At 43.7% G+C, this 18,518-nt stretch overlaps 1 protein-coding gene across 7 annotated transcripts in view; it reads right to left on the reverse strand.

Annotated features, from left to right (window-relative positions):
* ADAM15 (ADAM metallopeptidase domain 15) overlaps positions 1-18,518 on the reverse strand; it is a 1,588,574-nt gene that overhangs the window by 695,460 nt on the left and 874,596 nt on the right. For all 7 annotated transcript variants that reach the window (XM_044080074.1, XM_044080071.1, XM_044080076.1 and 4 more), the window contains exon 9: positions 4,737-4,906. In XM_044080074.1, coding sequence (XP_043936009.1) covers positions 4,737-4,906 — 170 coding nt within the window. The remainder of the gene's footprint in view (positions 1-4,736; positions 4,907-18,518) is intronic.

Here is an 18,518-nt window from a genome sequence, read left to right on the forward strand (position 1 = left end):
GGTGGAGCATGTCCATTAATTCCGGGTTGGACATGGCCTTGTATGTCAGGCACATGTCACCTCTGAGCAGACGGTATGCGACTGAACAGAGCTGGAGTTTCTTCAATCTGGCAGCATATGACAGACTTTGGAGTCCCTTTATCCTTTTGGTGAGGAACTTTTGGGGTCTCTCCAATTGCTGCAGATGTCGGGTGAGATACATCCCGAATGGGGCATTGTACTCGATCATTGGTCTGATAAGTGAAGAGTACAGGGGAACAATGACCTCACCAGATCTGGATGTGAATCCCTTCATGATCAGATGGGCAATGTATAAGGTCTTTCTAACCATTTGTCATTTTTCCATTTGTCAGCATAAGACTTTCTTGTACTAGGTCTTCTCACCTCCAAGATGACATCCATCACAGGTTTGCTGAGGGATGCTAAGGGTGAATTTAAGTGATTAGCCAAGCTGCAAGGTTCAATGTTTGGGAGCTGAGGGTGCAGAATATGGTTCTCCTGCTGAGACAGTAAGGAAGGTGTCTGAGGCAGGTGCCACGGAGATATTTGTGACACACTGTGCAGGAGTGGGTACCAGTGTTGGTGTGGCCAGTCTGGAGCAATCAAAATCATTTTTTGTTTGTCCTGTTTGACTTTTAGCAGAACTTTGGAGAGCAGAGGCAGAGGGGGGAAGATGCAGACTGATAGGTTTTTCCAGTTAAAGGACAGAGCATCCACTTTCCAGGCTTTTTTGTGAGGAGTCCTTGTGCAAAATTTGTCCAACTGGTAGTTCTGGGGGGAGGCAAACAGATCTATGTCTGGGCTCCCCCATTTGCTTGTCAACATGTTGAAAATCTGTGGTTCCAGTTTCCACTCGTGTGGGTCCATGAGATTTCTGCTTAGTCCATCTGCCAGTGTATTCAGTTTTCCTGGCAGGAATTGAGCTTGTAGTTTTACTTGGTAGCTCAAGGCCATGTTCCACAATGCCATGGCTAGTCTGCAGATGGGGTAGGAATATGTACCCCCCTGCTTGTTTATGTACCACATAACCGTGGTGTTGTCCGTCTTTACCATTAGTTGTCCTGAATGAATGTAGTCCTTGAAGGCTGTCAGAGCATTCTGTACAGCTAACATTTCTTTTTGACTGATATGTAGGTGCATTTGATTTGGGTTCCATTTGCCCTGAATGCACTTCCCTGCAAGGTGAGCCCCCATGTATAGTCTGATGCATCTGTAGTTAGGGTTTGGGTGGCAGGGGGTAGTGTGAATGGCAGTCCCTTATTTTGGTGGCAGGCCTCTGCCCACCGTAGGAACTCTAGGCGTAGGCAAGGTATGATAGGAATCATTGTTTCCAGGCTGTGACAATGCTGACTCCATAGACTTTCTAAGTACCACTGAAGTTTCCTCATATGCAGTCTTGCATATGGAATTAGAAGAATGCAGGAGGCCATGAACCCCAAGGCTTGCACTATTTGTCTTGCAGATAGCAGGGTTTTTGTGGCCACTTGTTTGAAGTAAATTACCAAATGAATTTGCTTTTCTGGCATGAGGAAAGCCAACTGTGCAGCTGTATTCAAGCTTGCACCCAGGAATGTAATCTGTTGAGAGGGTACCAGTTGTGATTTCTTTTCGTTTATGGTGTACCCTAGACAAGTTAGAACCCTTTTTACAAACGCCAGATGATTTATAAGCATGGCCTGGTTTTCTGCCTGAATTGGACAATCGTCCAGGTATGGATATATTTGAATATTTCATTGCCTGCAAAATGCAATTACTGGAGCCAGGCACTTTGTGAATATCCTGGGCGCAGTAGACAAGCCAAAGGGCAGTGCAGAGAACTGATAATGCAAGCAGCCTGCTTTGAAGCGTAGGTATCTTCTGCAAGATTCCCTGATTGGAATATGCAGGTAAGCTTCTTTTAAATCTAGAGCTGCCAACCAGGCATCTTTGCCTAGCATAGGAAGTAACTGGTGAAGAGTCAGCATCTTGAATTTTGGAATGTCCAGAAAGGTGTTTAAAGTAGACAGGTCCAAAATTGGACGCCATGATTTGTCTTTTCTGGGTACCAGGAAAAGCCTGGAATGGAAACCTTGTCCCTTTTCCTCTTCTGGTACTGGCTAAATAGCCCCCATGTTTAAGAGAGAAAGTACTTGTTTCTGAGCCTCTGCCCACTGATTTGGGGGCAGGTCTGGACACCCGTTTGGTGTTGGCAAAATGTGAAAATGAAATCTGTATCCCTGGGACACTATTTAAAATCCATTTGTCCGGGGTTATGAGTTCCCAGTTTTTTGCAGAAAGAACAATCTTTCCCCTCAAAGGGGTGGCTAAAAGGTAAGTGCTTGGTAATTTTAAAAGAAAGTCATTGAGACTGTTTACCATAGGGGGTGTCTTGTTATTTCCAGATTTGGAAGTGGAGACCCCCCACTGCTTAGTTCTGAGAGTCCCTTGGGACTGAAACCTGGTGCTTTTGGTGTGCCCGGGTTTGGCTCGAGTGGATCTGGAAGGAGCTGGAAAGGACCAGTTCTTGGTAGGCCAGTGTCTACTAAATCTTGGAGGTTGCACTTGTAAGAAATCTTTGACAGTTTGCATAGATTTAGCTTTCTCTTCCATCTTTTTTAGAACTTCTTCAGCCTTATTGCCAAACAGGTGGTCCTGGTTTAAAGGAGCATCCAACAATTTTGCTTTAACATGATCAGACAAAGATTGCTCCTTAAGCCAAGCATGCCTTCTAAGCACAGACACAGTAATAGCAGCCCTGCAAGAGGCCTCTAAAGAATCAAAACCACATTGCGTGTGTTCTCCAACTTGTTCAGCAGAATGCAATAAATCATGTAAATCTTTATTTTCCACACAGTCAGAAATCAACATCATTTTCTGTTTGAGTAGTCCCATAATATGCTGTTGATATTTCAGCATATGAAATTGGCAGTTTAAAGCCTTGACTGCCAAGGTTGCAGAAGTATAAACCTTTTTACCCCATCTATCCAGTGCCCTGGAGTCTCTATCAGAAAGGGTAGGATTTATAGCAGTAGAAGCCTTAGTGCCCTTGGGCCCCTGAGAAATGGTTTCTGGATCCGCAGCAGGATTTTTGAAAAAGGAACTTGTGGGACTCAGGAACCCTGTATTATCTGTCAGGTTTACTGGGAGCCGGAGGCAGGGATCAGGGGCCATACTGGATTCTGAAAACACATCATCAACAATGTCTAGTAAAGGAGGTACAGCCAAAGGCTTATGAGAGGTAGAAGAACAAAATCCCCAAGCCTCTTTTTAGATTCAGAAAATTCCTGACTTTCCCAGTGGAAATGCTCCCTTAAGGTATGTAAAGTTTCCCCAAAAGAAAAGTCCTCGGGGGGGGGGGGGTCAGAGGGAATGGAATCCTCTGCATCAGAATCCTCATAAGTAGGTATGGACAAATCTAGGTCATTGGAAGAATTAGAAGAAACAGAGTCCTGATCAGAAGATTCATAGTCAAGCTCAGTCCTAGGCCTCTTAGAAGGGGGGCTGACTACCCCAATTAGAGTAATAAGATCTTCAGCCATTTTGATCACTTGTTTTTTAGACATAAGGGCCTGTACATGTGGCCTGGGCATCAGTTTTTTTGACATAAATCGAGATTTAGGCCTTAGAATAGAAGGTGGAGTCAGTTTAATATGCAAGTCTGTAGGCCTGAATACACCCTCAGAAGCTGGTGCCTGCACAGCGGCTCTGGACCCATCCAAGGTAGAGACATCCGTGGGGTTCCATAGGTGAAGCATCTCACGGCATTTCGGACTCCGAATGGGTCTCAGTAGAGGCCTGCAAGTCAGAAGTAGTGGGTACCAGGGGCTGCGAAAGCGCCTCACTGAGTACTGGCGAACTGTCGACTGGCTTAGGAGAAGCGTTGTCGGCAGTTTTGGACCTCGACAGCCTGTCTCTGTCTTTTTCTTTAAGTTTTTCGGAATTACGGTAGTCGGATGGCAAACCGATGTCATTTCTAGATAATTAAACCAAGAACAGAAATATTTAGAGGCAAAAATGTACCGACAACGGATAGCGTGCTGATTAAATAAAGCACAAAACAGACAGAAAGGTACTTCGTGGTCAGGGCCTAGGCAAGGAATACAGTATAAATAAAAATCTTTATGAGGTATTTGCTTTCCACAAGTAATGCAATTAATAACTTTTACTGACATCGGTAAGGAGCAAGAAAAAGTTTCCCCAACGGGGTACTTAGCTTTAAGTTGAAGACTTTGGTTCTGAAACTCGAAAATGAAAATTTCAGGAGTCGGCCGACCGGCACTTGCGAACTGCTTCTGCTTCAGGCACCGCACGGCAAGAAAGACTAATGTAATGGTGTCGGCTGCATGTTTTATACCCCTGACAATCTAATGTCATGGAAGAAGGGACAGCAACCGACGCAGGACCCAAGACTTTGTTAATCAGGCCGACTGTGGGCAACCTGCCAGCAGATTACCCAAATGTAATGACTGCAACAGTGAAACACGAAGAACATCCCTGCCCATATAGAAACAATCATTTCAACCATTTGAAAGGCAACAGCATCTGACTAAGGTACTTTCACACAAACAACAGAAGACATGCAGAGGCTGTAAATTTTGAGGGAAAACCTCTCTTATGCCGGAGCAGTGAATGACCAACCGCTGGTCCGTCAGCCTGCCTGCATCATGTTAAGGTTTTGAAGAATAAATGTCACTGCTTGATAAATGTGAGCTCAAATACTGGTGAATATTCTTACAATGTCAGCAAGTAAGACCTACACCACCAGTTGGGCGTTATCATGCTGTATCCTGGGTAACAGCTTTTCCTTCCTCCATGCCAAGAAGCGGTTGAGAGTATCTGTCGAGTTCTTACTGATGACAATTGGATCGTTCTGGTTCCAGACCTCTATATCCAGAAGTGCTACTCGTACATTCAGTGGTCTGTAATACTGGAAAGAAACATGAGAATAAAAGTGTACAAGAGAAATGAGGAGTGATGCATTAATGAAACAAATGCACATAAGAACATAAAGCAATGAAAGGAAAAAAAATAAACCACATTCTTAGTACCAAGTAAACAATTACTGCACTAACATTCTTAGTAACAAGTAAACAATTAACGCACTGAATAAGTAATCAGAAAACTTGCTTAAATAAACTCATATCCAGTGCTGCTCAGGTAATGATAAAATTTTCAAACTCAAGTGAGCAGTCTAACCCGGGGCTGATGTGTTAATACAGCTACAGTGTTTTTATTTTTTTTTCAGACCTTTTTCTCTAGTAAGGGATATAGCTTACATCTGTATCACACAGTGAGCTAAAATGACCTTCCTGAAGTGTTTCTACATTAAAAGTCTATCTACTATTAGACAGTCAATAGCCGGTAGCTGCTAAATAGACTGTCGGAAGCTGCACAGCTTTAAGAATGAAATGTATTTTCAGACCTTTCGGTAATAAATCAAACTCCTCCATAATCATGTTACAGAGATGAAAATATAAGGATGTGATACAGGGCACAAAAGCAAGACAAATAAGCAGTGACTCTATGAATTTTTATGAAAAGCTTCCCTTTCTGAGCAACTGACACATATCCAGTCCTGTCTCCCTCAGCCTACTGTCTAAGGCTGTGCCTCCTGAGCTTCTCCCTCAGCCTACTGTCTAAGGCTGTGCCTCCTGAGCTTCTCCCTCAGTCTACTGTCTAACGCAGTGCCTCCCCAGTCTCTCCCACAGCCTACTAAGGCTGCGCCTCCTCAGTCTCTCTCTCAGCCTACTGTCTAAGGCTGTCTGTGCAGTCTCCCCTTCACCTACTGTCTAAGGCTGTGTCTGTGCAGTCTCTCCCTCAGCCTACTGTCTAAGGCTGTGCCTCCCCCCTCTCTCCCTCAGCCTACTGTCTAAGGCTGTGCCTCCTCAGTCTCTCTCTCTCTTTCTCACACACCCACCCTTCATCTTTCTGGTAAACAGCAAAGTAATGGCTCATTATGCATTATTGCCTGACTGCAGCCTTACTATACCTCACCCTTCTGTCTCTATACACAGCAAACTTATAGGCAGCCTCCATGTACTCTGTGTCCTTCTGTGAACACAGTACATTTAGCTTTTCTATGTGATGCAGCTAAACTAATTCCTGTCTCACTGCCTCCAACTATTCCTGCATTCCACCTTTCTTTTCATACATACTCTGGCTTCTCTGACCAACACTGCTGCTAATCTTTGCTACCACATACACTTTTCCTGTCTTCTGCTCCCAATCCTTTCTCCCACCACATGCCTTACTTATTGCTTGGAATGTTTTTTTTTCCAGATATTTCTTGGTGAACCATAAAAAAAACTTACCACTCTCTTCATTTGTCTTTCATTTTACAGTATCCAGCATGACTCAACTAATGTTTCCATCAGATTAATCCAGAACACTATCACTCAAACACCTGTCTCCTTCTCCCATCCAATCATTTCCTCATAAATCTCTCTACTCAGCTTGCTGAATTTAAATTCTTACAGTTTCACCCTAGGAGGAGGTTGTCTGTGATGCTCCCAACTCCTATCTTCAAAAGTGTCACAATTAGCACTGTTACTACCTGACACTATTTACCACGGTTTCATATCAGCCTAGATAAAGTCTTGGACAGTCTCCCTTAGTATGCATATTTAGAAAGCTAGCATTGGAGGTAGGGCTTGCCCTGCAGAGGCATCTCAAAAGACCTGAATGGGTTCTAATGCCTCAACAAAGGAAGACTCCTTCCAATAATGTTGTTGTGTCTTCGGCTTTTCCCGGTTAGGGGTCACCACAGCAGAACTCCGGTCCGCTAATGATTGGCAATTGATTTTTATGTACCGAGTTGCCAGCCCTGACGCACAACCTTCAACGAAGGTACGCCCATTCACGCATGTCTCCACGCAGAAGACGCTCTAGCTGAGAATCGAACCGGACGGCGTCTTACTGTGAAGCGACAACGCTACTGCACCACCACCACGGACCAAAGAAGTTGAATCTTCCACCTCTTCACCTATGTCACTCTTTTCCAAATGAAAATGTAAGTTTGTAAGGCTACCACCTTAAGTGGGTTTTAACTAATGGGGGAAGGTCCTCAAGTACTTTATGAGTACTGACCCAAGATACGGCAGATACGCTGAAACAATGAAATGTGTAAAACATGATATGACAAAAAGTTGATTCTTCAGTATGGGGGCTAGAAACAAAAAAGCAGAATTATGAATACAAGCTGCAAACTGGGAAAAAAAGTGAACCTGACATTTCAATTCATGATCTTGTCCAGAATTAACCTAAAATATAACTCTTCATTTTATAGAGTAGTTTATTTCAGAAAAGGACCTTCACTCAAATGACTGATCTTTTATTTATTTACAGAAAGCATTCCTAACCAACTGTGTCTTCATCCTAAGACAGGATATCCAGCAAAAAGAAGGTCTACTGGGCTTACCCCTAATGTAAAGCGCTGCATACCACTTTATGACAATAAGTAATGACAAAGTTGCTTATGCACGAACACGTCAAAGATGCATTCTTGCAACAGTCACTAAAAATGGCCACTCTTCTGCTCAAATGTCCATTTGGTGCAGTAGAAGAAAAAATTAACAGGCCTCATACTACAATTCAAATGACATTTGGACAAATTGATCAGAAACTGCAAGTGTAGCCCTGTTTTAATACCCATGTACCTCAACAACATGGGCAACAAGTAAATGCTCCAATACATTCTTGTTCTGCTTGCCTCTGGGTTATTGGCATGCAAAATATAAGGGCTAAAAACTACCACAGGAATATAAGGCTATACTTTTTAAGACCTCACAGAGTAATATCCTAATAAGCACCTATAAAAATACCAAGTGGACATTTATACAGTTAGCCAACAACCTGGGTATTATTCATTTAAATGTTAGCTCATCTACCTGTTCCAAACCAAAGAGACAAAAAATCAAGTTTGCAGAAATATTTTAAGCTTGTAAGCAGCAACTAAAGCTTTTGCTGCACAACAAGTCCATGAAGTAGGTGCTCACCTCCAGCCTGATACTCCAAGAACAGGCAAGCTGGTGAATGGATTGGGTAGATAAGACCTGGGAGACTATCATTACAGGGCATGCTCAATGGTCTTCAGGAATATAGACATCTGTGATATATCTACAGAATAAAATACAGCTCGTTACACATAAACAGCCTGGAATTTCAAAAGTATGCCATACCAGGAGACAGCTACTAAAGGAAAAAAAAAAACTTTCTTCAAACTGAATTTAATGACTTCAAAGAAGCATGGATTTAAAACATGCATCAAAGTTTCATAAGCATAAAATGCGGGTCCAAAATAGGCTGGATTTTTTTATTAATCAACTATATCAGATATAAGTTGGAGTCTTGGGTATAATTCTCCTACCAAGAACTGCTTAATCAATATATGCTAGGCTACTTGTTCAATTACTGCTACATCTTGAAAAGCCAGTAAAGCCAGAACAAGACATTTCACAGGTGAATAACTCATAATGAACTACAACGGTTGGTTATAAGAATTAGGCCAATTTGTTTCTAACTGCGCTCAAAGGCAATTCCTGGTGGTGATCTTTCTTTTAAGAGATACAGAAACACTTTTACTTCAGTTTCTAACTTAAGTTTCTGAGATCCAATCAAAATTTCATTAACCACCTAAGGAGTACTCAATTCATACTTGAAGCTGAAACCTGAGATGAGGGAGATGGTTCTCTAAATGGGGGCATGACAAGAAAAAAAATCACAGAGTTTCCCTACTGCAAAGGTCCTCAGAGAAAAGGAGAGAAGTGTTCTTGGCTATCAAAAAAGTACAGTTGTGTATACTTACCATAAATGTAGATGTTTGAGTGTATTCACTGTTGCAGTCATCACACTTGGGTTATCCAGCCATGGTAGCCCTCAGTCGGCCCGAATACCAGAGGCTTAAGTATTTCTGCATCAGTTGTTGTTGCTTCAGTACTGACGTGAGGTCGTCAGAGGTATAAAAACAGGTAGCCAACGCTATTACATCAGTTTTTCTTGCCCCAAATGTCAAGAACCCCCAAATACGGAGCTAAGTTATGGTGGAAAAACACCACTAGTAAAAAGTAAATACCAATAGCCCTGTAAGGAGTGAGGAAGAAAGAGAGAGAGAGATACAAAGATACAAAGGGGCTGGAGGGTGGGAAACCCAGAATGCAACAGTGAATACACTCGAACATCTACATTTATGGTAAGTGTACACAACTGTACTATGTTCTTCATGTTTCACTGTTGCAGTCATCACACTTTGTTAGATTGCCAAAGCTGAAGAATGGGTGGAGGCAGTCAAGAAGAGTTGGGGCTGGCTAGTATGCCCTGCAGGACTGCTGTTGCAAAATCTGCCCTGGATGTGGAAAAGATAGGCAGGTGGTAATGCTTGGTGAAGATGTGAACAGAACTCCAAGTAGCAGCTTCCAGAAAGTTCCTGGAAGGGACTCCTCTGAGAAAGGCTGTAGAGGTTGAAGTTGCCCTAGTAGAATGTGTTCTGACTCCCTGAAGGGGTGGTTTCCCAAGGTGTTTGTTACAGAAATGGATACAGTGTGCTACCCCCATTTGGAAATGGTTTGATTTGATATGGCCTTGCCCTCTGCCACTGGTGCAAATCTGACTAATAACTGGTCAGATTTACTAAAGGGCTTAGTCTTATCAAGGTAGAATCTGAGCTGTCTGTGCACATCTAAAGAGTGCAGGATCCTTTTCCCCTTATTTTGAGGATAAGGGAAAAAAGTGGGCAAATGGACAGATTGGTTGAGAGCCACAATGGACACCACTTTAGGCATGAAAGTTGGGTTAGTCCCGAAGGAGATCCTGTCAGCATGAAGAATAATGAAGGGTTCCACAGCCATGTGTGCTTGTAGCTCCACTCTTCTAGCTGAAGTGATGGCCAGAAGCAAGGCTGTTTTCCAAGACAGGAATTTTAACTCTGCTGATGCTGCATGCTCAAAGGGGAGTAAGCGTGAGCTTTTCCACCACAAAATTAAGGTCCCAAGCGCGGGTGGGGGCTCTTCTTGATGGCCTTAAGTTGTTAGCCCCTCTCAGGAACTGCTTGATGAGAGGGTGAGAGAAGAGAGGTGGCTCAGTGCTGTAATGAGCAGAGATGGCAGAGGCATGGATCTTAATGGAGGAGAAGGAGAGGCCTCTGTGGAGTCGATCTGCTAGGTAATCCAGGATGAGAGGTAAGGAGGGCTGTGCTGTATCCGCTCCTTTAGTGTGAATCCAGGAACAATACCTTTTTCATTTTTCAGCATAGGATTTCCTTGTACTGGGTCATTTGGCTTCACGTATAACATCCAGTACCTGCTTGCTTAGGCTGGCCACTGGAGGAGAAGTCAAGGGATAAGCCAGGCTGCAAGGTTCAGGGTCTGCCACTGTGGATGCAAGAACTGTTCATCCTGCTGAGTCAGGAGAGTAGGGATTTGGGGCGGGTGCCATGGAGGCAATGGTGACAGACTGCGCAGTAGTGGGTACCAGTGTTAGCGTGGCCAGTCTGGGGCAATCAGGATTGCCCTTGGTCTTTCCACCCTTATCCTGAGTAATACCCTTGTAAGCAGATGCAGAAAGGGAAATGCATAGATTGAGAGGTTTGCCCACTGGAAGGATAGGGCATCCACTTTCCAGGCCTTGTTGTGAGGTACCCTGGTGCAGGTGAGGCAGTAAGAATGGAAATCTCGGTGTGGTACTTGCTTTCCACAGGCGAGACAATTGTTAACTTTTTCTGATATTGGTTAGAGCAAGAAAAAAGGATCCCCAATGGGGTACTTAGCTTTAGAAGACTTCAAGATGATTCAATGTCGGAAACGAAAACTCAGGTAGTGGCCGACCGGCACTCTTGCGAACTGCTTCTGCTTCGGGCTCCTCAGCAAAAAAGACTGATGTAATGGCATCGGCTGCATGTTTTTATACCTCTGACGATCTGACGTCAGTACTGAAACGACAGCAACTGACGCAGAAATACTAAGCCTCTGGTATTCGGGACATCTGAGGGCTACCCCTAGCAGGATAACCCAAGTGTGATGACTGCAACAGTGAAACACGAAGAACATCAGACTGGGCTATGCTGCCTTTCACCAAAAGCACTGTCACTCACTGGAGGGGAAAAGGTTAACATCACATACTTTTCTTGGTTGTGCCAAAATAAGCAAGAAACCAAACTTTATTTTTAGTTCATATTCATAATTAATCTGGATGCCCATAGCTGACCCTGCTCAATGACTTACAGCACCTGTAAGACAACAATCTTCCCCTACAGTATGGACAACTATGACATCAGATCAGGTCTCAGACCAGAATGCCCATACCGAAAATGTTTCTCTGCACAGGAGCAGGACCTCATTCTGACACACATGTTCATAGGATCCTAGGAGGTTATTAGGCTATTGGCCCTTATAAGCCTAGTCAAGAGTTTAGCTCATGTCTAGACAAGTCAGCACCTGATGCCCCTGCCCAGCAGGGGGAGATGTGGAATCCCAGGGGTATATTTTCTGTTTCCCATCCAGTTATCTAGGTTGCGCTAAAGAAGGGGTAATGACATACTCTGCTTGAAGTTGAGAGGGAGTCTATACCATAGATGGGGGAGTCTCTGGGACACAAATCTGTCCCGCCAACAAGTCCTGTTGATGTCACAGACCAGGTTGATGTTGCATGTGCAAGTTACTCGAGTGGAACTTGACTTCCGGATATGCAGCAATCCCATCAAGGTGGGATCCCTGATGGTAATGTATGCCAAACAGAGGTCACTTCTGAGGAGTCTGTATGAAACTGAGTAAAGGGATATGGCTTTTAGCCTATCTGTGTATGGTAGATGTTTCAGGCCCTGGATTCTACCTGTGAGGAACCTCTGTGGTCTCTCCAGCTACTATATGTGCTTTGTGAGGTACATGCCGAATGGGGTGTTGTACTTATAAGGGAAGAATACAGGGATTTTATGACCTCCTTGTCCCTGGATGAGATACCCTTAATTATGATTTGGGCCATGTAGAAGGCTTTCCATTCAACGGAAGCAACATGGTGGTCAAAAGTCAGGTTGCTATCAACCTGGGTGCCCAAATCCCTCACAACTGACTGCCTGCTTAGGATGCTGTTATTAATGTGATAATTTGTGGGGGCGTCACTTTCTCCACAGGGGATAATGATGCATTTTTTGGTATTCAGCAAAGGCCGCTTGAACTGATAAGCAAATAATCTAGGTGCAGATGAACATAGACAGCCTAAGAGGGGAACATAAACATAGAATTCATCACAGGTTTTTCAGGAAACTTGGACTACTAATTTCTAATGGAAGGTTTCTATTCTCTCTGTGAAAATGCTTTGGATAGCATATTTTTCAGGCTTTGGAGAAAAAATGGACAGCTCTCCTCAAGCTGGAGAGGAAAAAATTACACAAAAATTAATGGCAGGAGTATAAATCTACAACATATCCAACAAGCTGTAATGATTCAGTAATTACTGTCAACAAGAAGACCATTCCAGAATCTGCATATGGAAAAAACATATCATGGACATTAAAAATACATTTTTCTAGTCCTGCCAAATAACATTTTAAAGAAAAAACTTTTCAGAATCTTGGTGTTCTAAAATGCATGTAACCAAATGTAAGGAGGACAGGAGAAGATTTCTCCCGGCTGACACATCTACAGACTGCATCCAGCAGAGGACCCATGACAAATGCTCAGAAAAGTTGCACGGATTCAATATTACAAGTATTAGAACAGCAAAAGGTCCAGGCTGTGTAGTACCACCTCCATTACAATAAAGAAACCAGGGAAAACTCACTGGACATACAACAGACCAAACAGTACTGCACAAAGAAATGGCAGGAACTTCCTATATCATTGCATGACTGTGAAGACCTAGTAGGCAACTACTGTGAATGCTATGAACAGCTAGCAATCCAAAGACAACGGGAAATTTTGTATTAAGGTTAAAGTCCTTCACATTTACGCATTTCATGGATTCTAACTCCCTCAACCAAGCACTACTGAGCAACTGCAGCAAACATGACTGGGAGGGGGGCTGGGGAAGTTGTAGAATATGTCAGAGCCTTATAATGTTTAATTAGCCATGTTTTACTATGTTGCTGTAAAGTTGAAAAATCCTCTGTGTACTTTTCTCAGCATCCTAAGAAGTCCCTAGAAAAAAAAACTACATGTCGGCAGATTTTACCATGTAGTAGAGCATAGCAAATTCTTCAAAATGTCAGCTCAGTTTTCTGCTGCTGTAGTTGTTTTGCACTGTTGTAATCCACTGCTACTGAGAGTGAGAAAAAAACAAGTTATGTACTTACCATTAACATTCCATCTGTGTTGTCTATCCTCATTCATTCTTGACAGATGGGCTTGATTCAAATATCAGAACTGACTTGGCCGTTACTACAGCTCATGCCAGCCAAAAATTCTCAAGCTTCAGCTCTACCCAGAATCCCTCTCTCTCAATTACCTCAGATTGAGTTTGCAGAAGATATATGGAAATGTGTAAATTATAGGGGTGTGCGTGTGTGTTTGTGTGTGTGTATATATATATATATATATATATATATATATATATATATATATATATATATACACACACACATACATACATATGTGTGTGTGTGTGTGTATATAAAGATATGCGTGAGGTAAGACAGGAGGAAGCGTAGGTAAAAAATATGGATTCAAATGGATTTAGTCCACTCCACCAAAAATCTTACAGGTCGAGGATGGAAGGGGGGGGTTCACAAACGAATGAAGACAGGCAACACAGATGGAATGTTATGGTGAGTACATAACTTCTTTATCTGATGTTGACTATCTTTATTTCATTCTTGACAGAGCCCCCAGCTTCCTAAACTGACAGATGAGACAGAGCCCCCAGCTTCCTAAAATCTTGGGTGGCATTATGGAAGCATGTTCCTGAGCACCATCAAGCCAAAGACCAGATCCAGCTTGTAATGAATAAGGTAAGGGGAGTAGCCTAAGTAGCTGCTGTGCATATATCATCCTTTGAAGCTCTGGCTTGAAAGACAGCTGAAGTGGCTATAGACCTTGTTGAATGAGCTTTGACTGGTTTTGGCAAAGTCAAATTATTCTTGTCATAGAAAAATGAAATGCAGTCTTTCAGCCATTTAAGAAAGTGTAGTCTTGCTGACTGCTTTGCCCAATTTTTCTTTAAAGAAAGAGACAAATAACTGATTAGACTGTCTTATCCTTTTTGTTCTATGAAGGTAGGATCTTAGTTGTTTATGTATGTCTAGTAAATGCAAGGCATACTCCCTTTCGTTAGAATAGTTAGGAAAGAAAACTGGCAAATTGTCTGGTTAATATTTGTTTTTGAGACAACCTTAGGTAAAAAGGAAGGGCTGGTTCACAAAGATACCCTATCTTTATGGAAAATAAGATAAGGGATTCTGATAAGGCTTGGATCTCTGAAATCCTTCTGGCAGAGGTAATGGCTACAAAGAAGTGCATCTTCCATTACAAACATTTTACGTCACATTCTGCAGAGGGTACAAAGGAGGATGCATCTTTGCCTGTAAAACTAAGTTCAAGGCCCAAAGAAGAGTCAGGCCTTTGTATGGTGGTTTTAGCAGAAGAGTACCTCTTAGGAATGATTTGCAAAGTCTATGAGAAGCTAAGGATCATTCAGCCAAACCATTATGGAAATTTGAAATAACAGCTAACTAAATCTTGATAGTAGAAGGAGAAGCTCCATTATTAAACAGAGGCTAAAAAATCTAGAACTTGTTCAATGGATGCTAAAATAGGATCTGTTTGCTTTTCAAAGGCCCAAATGGTAAACCTTTTCCACTTACTGCTGTACATCTTTCTAGTGAAAGGTTTGTGAGCTGACAATAGAATTTTGTGTACTGGGGAAGAAATATTTGGATGCCTGGCAATTAATGGAACTGGAGGAACCATGCAGTCAGCTTGAGGTTCAGAATGTTTGGGTGAACAAGACTGTCTGGATGGGACAAAAGATCTGGCCCTGGGTCCAGAATCCATGGTTGTTGAATTAGATAAGGCCAAAGAAACAAAACTTGTTGGGGCCAAAAAGGGGGCAATGAGGATAATTTTGCTCTTCAACCTGAACAACCTGAATGCTTTCTGCAGGAATTTGGGAATCAAAGGTCTCGGGGGAAAGGCATATAGGAGACCAGGGGCCAATCATGGAGAAGAGCGTCTCTGGATGAATTTCCCTGAGGAGGAATCGGAGCAAAGTAATTGCTGCAGTTGTTTTTTAGGGGAGAAGCAAAAAGATTGCAACAAGGTTGATCCCAATGGCGGAAGATCAACTTTGCCATTTTTTGATTGAGAGAACACTCATGAGGCTGAAGGGCGCATCTGCTCAGCTTTGTCCACTATCTATTAGAAGCAGTCGGATGATATGGCCCACTGCCACACTCTGAGGGCTCTTCGAAAAAGGGGGTAAGAACTGGTTCCTCCTTGCTAACGTACCAAACCAATGACATATTGTCTGTTTGGATTGCAATCGTCCCTTGAGGAAGAGATGATTGAAATGCTTGCAACTCAAAAAGGGCTGCTCTCAGCTCCAGCACACTGATGTGCAAGTTGGCCTCTACTGGGGACCATGTGCCTTGGACTGTCTTGCCCAGAAAATGCCCTCCCCCACCTGAGAGGGATCCATAGTCACTATGGCTGTGGATTCTGGAAGGACAAAGGAATGACCTTGAAGAACTTGGTCAGACTGTATCCACCAAAAAAGATCCATTTTGCAACAGTTGGTGATAAGAGCTTGATTTGACAACGGGTGATGAAGGATAGACCACTGAGAGGCTAGCATCCATTGCAGAATTTGCATATGTAGTTTGGCTAGAGGCACTAAAGTTATGGAAGCTGCCATAGAGCCTAGGGCTCGTAGGACTAAATGTGATGGAATCTTCTTTCTGAGAAGTAATGGTTGTTCCTGATTGACCAGTCTTTGATACCTCTCCGGAGGAAGAGAAGCCATCGATGCTTGAGTGTTCAGTAATGCTCCTATGAATTCCAAAGTTTGTGTTGGGGTTTAGTGTGACTTTTTTAAATTTACTGTTATCCCCAGATGGGAGCAGATATTCAGGGTGTAGTCCCTGGCTAATACCAACTGATGCTTGGTCGAAGCGGTTATGAGCCAGTCATCTAAGTATGGAAACACTCGGAATACTTTCAGTCTCAAGTGAACTGCTACTACTGCCATGCATTTGAACACACTGGGGGGCATGGTGAATCCAAAGGGCAGTGTTCTGAATTGGTAATGACTGGCTCCCAATCGGAAGTGAAGAAACCTTCTGTAGCGCTTGTCTATTTTTATGTGGTAATACGCATCTTGAAAGTCTATAGGGCACATCTAGTCATCTTTCTTTAGAAAGAGAAGGCTAGACTGTACCATAACCATCCGGAACTTTGTTTGTTGAACTGATTTGTTCAGTATGCTGAGATCCAGTATTGGTCTCCAGTCCCCTGTCTTTTCTGGCACTAAAAAGAATCTTACATTCTGGATCATTCTTGGTCTGGTGAGACTTGCTGGATGACTCTTTTGTCCAGCAGTTTTTGAACTTCTTGTACGGTTGAATCCCTCTGATTGGGTGCGACATCGTGGATTTTCTTGTAAACAGGAGGAGGATGAGAAAAGGGAATGGTATAGCATTTGGAAATGATCCGTTGCAGATAAGAACCTGTTATGTTTAGCCTGTCGTCTAAGTGCAAGGATAATCATCCTCCAGCTGACTCCAGAGGAAGGGAATTGGGCCTCCCCCTCAAGAGCGCTGATGGGGCTTACCTGGAAATTAATCCCTGAAGCCCTGGTTTTGGGGACCACCTCTGCCACGTAGATGACATCTTCCGTTTTGGTCCCCCCACCCCCGCTGCCTTTGGGGGAACTCCCTCCATGTGTGTCTTGGAAAGGCCCTTGGGATTTTTTGAACCACATTTTTCCACCATTCCTCTGGTTCCCAGAAAATGACCTGGGGAGGATGTATGCCCACAGCAGAAAGGGTCTTACCATCTTTTTCACACCTGGATAATGTTTCTTTTACTTTTGGGCCAAACAAGGATGTTCCATCTAAAGGCGCACCAAGGAGAGAAGACTTGAATGGTTCCGCAAAATCACAAAGGCACATCCAGGCATGTCTCCTAATGGCTACGCCTGTACCTGCTGCTTTAGATACCCCTTCAGGTGTGTGGGCAATCAGCCTCATGGATGAGATGGACACAGACTCCAAGCTGGCCAACTGTGAAGCAACTTTCTTTTGCACGTCCTCAGCCACAGCTTCCAACATGGTATCTGACAACTCTTTGATCAAATCTTGTTGGAGTCTGATGAAATGTCACAAGAAGTTCAAAGACCTTATAGCAAAGGTTGATGATGTGTAGACCCCACTTCCCAAATCTCTCCATAGCCCAGGATTCCCTGTTGGGTGGATGGACAAAGGAACATTCCTCAGCCAGTTCCTTTTTGGTGGCTGCCACAATGACCATAACATCCACTGCAAGACCCCTGACCCAAAATTGCTCATCTTTGGATGCGAACGGTATCTAGTCTGGCCTCTTGGAGATGGCCTCGATGGAATCAGGACTTTCCAAGCCCGCTGTGAAATCAACCAAATGAGATCATCAGCGAGTGGAAGAGTTAGATGGGCAGGTGCCAAATGCCTGCAGGTAACCAACCACCTCATAAGAAGGGTTTTGGGACTTCCAGCCACCCCTCTGCTTCAGAATTTCCAAGATGTCTCCAAAGGAGACATCGTCAGGGGGTGACTGAGGGGGACTTTTCCCCTCATCAAAATTTGTCTCTTCTGTGACCGATTCCTGGGGGGAATCCAGGTGCTTTCTCTTGCACTTCTTTTTGTGAGGACCTCCTCATGGGGATAGTCTGGAGAGATGGCCGAGGATGACAGAACCTGTGGCTGTAAAACCTGCGGCTTCAGCACCCACCATCCCAGTGGAGAGGCTAGAAGGGGGGGTTGCTGTTACAATGGGGTATCCACCAATTGCATCTCTACTAGAGAACATGCCCTCTGCATACCCTCAAAGGCCAGTCCCCCTGAAGAGGGAAGAGAGCCAGGAACAGAGATAGACTGCCTCTGAACCAGGGTCACCTCCAGCTCCAAAAAACTAACCCTCAAGACCGAAGACGGAGCGGAACTTAATCAAGCCAAAGCTCCAAGGAGCAGGGACGGCTCTGAAAAACCTGGAGTCAAGACCTGCTCCCCAGAACCGACAGGAAAGGCATGGCTCAGAGAGCTCTCCAGTTCAGATTCATAGGTTCATAGGTTGATACTAGGCTATCTGCCCTAGGGCATTTATAAGCCTAGCCAGAGTGTGTTTGGCTTTCACCACCCTTTTAGATTAGTTGACTGTGCCTCTGTATAGTAGGTCACAAAAGGTAGCCCTTGTAAGGTTAGTTTACTGTACCTCTGTCAAGCAGGGACACAGAAGAGATCCCAGGGGTAAAAGTACAGCTTTGTACCTACCATAAATGTAGATGTTCGAGTGCTCATACAGCTGCAGTCATTACAGTTGGGTTATCCTGCCGTCAGGCGGGTCCTCGGTCGGCCGAATTCCAAAGTC

The sequence above is a fragment of the Protopterus annectens genome, chromosome 8.part0 (genome assembly GCF_019279795.1).
Source record: "Protopterus annectens isolate FY-2018-M chromosome 8.part0, PAN1.0, whole genome shotgun sequence".
NCBI lineage: Eukaryota > Metazoa > Chordata > Ceratodontiformes > Protopteridae > Protopterus > Protopterus annectens.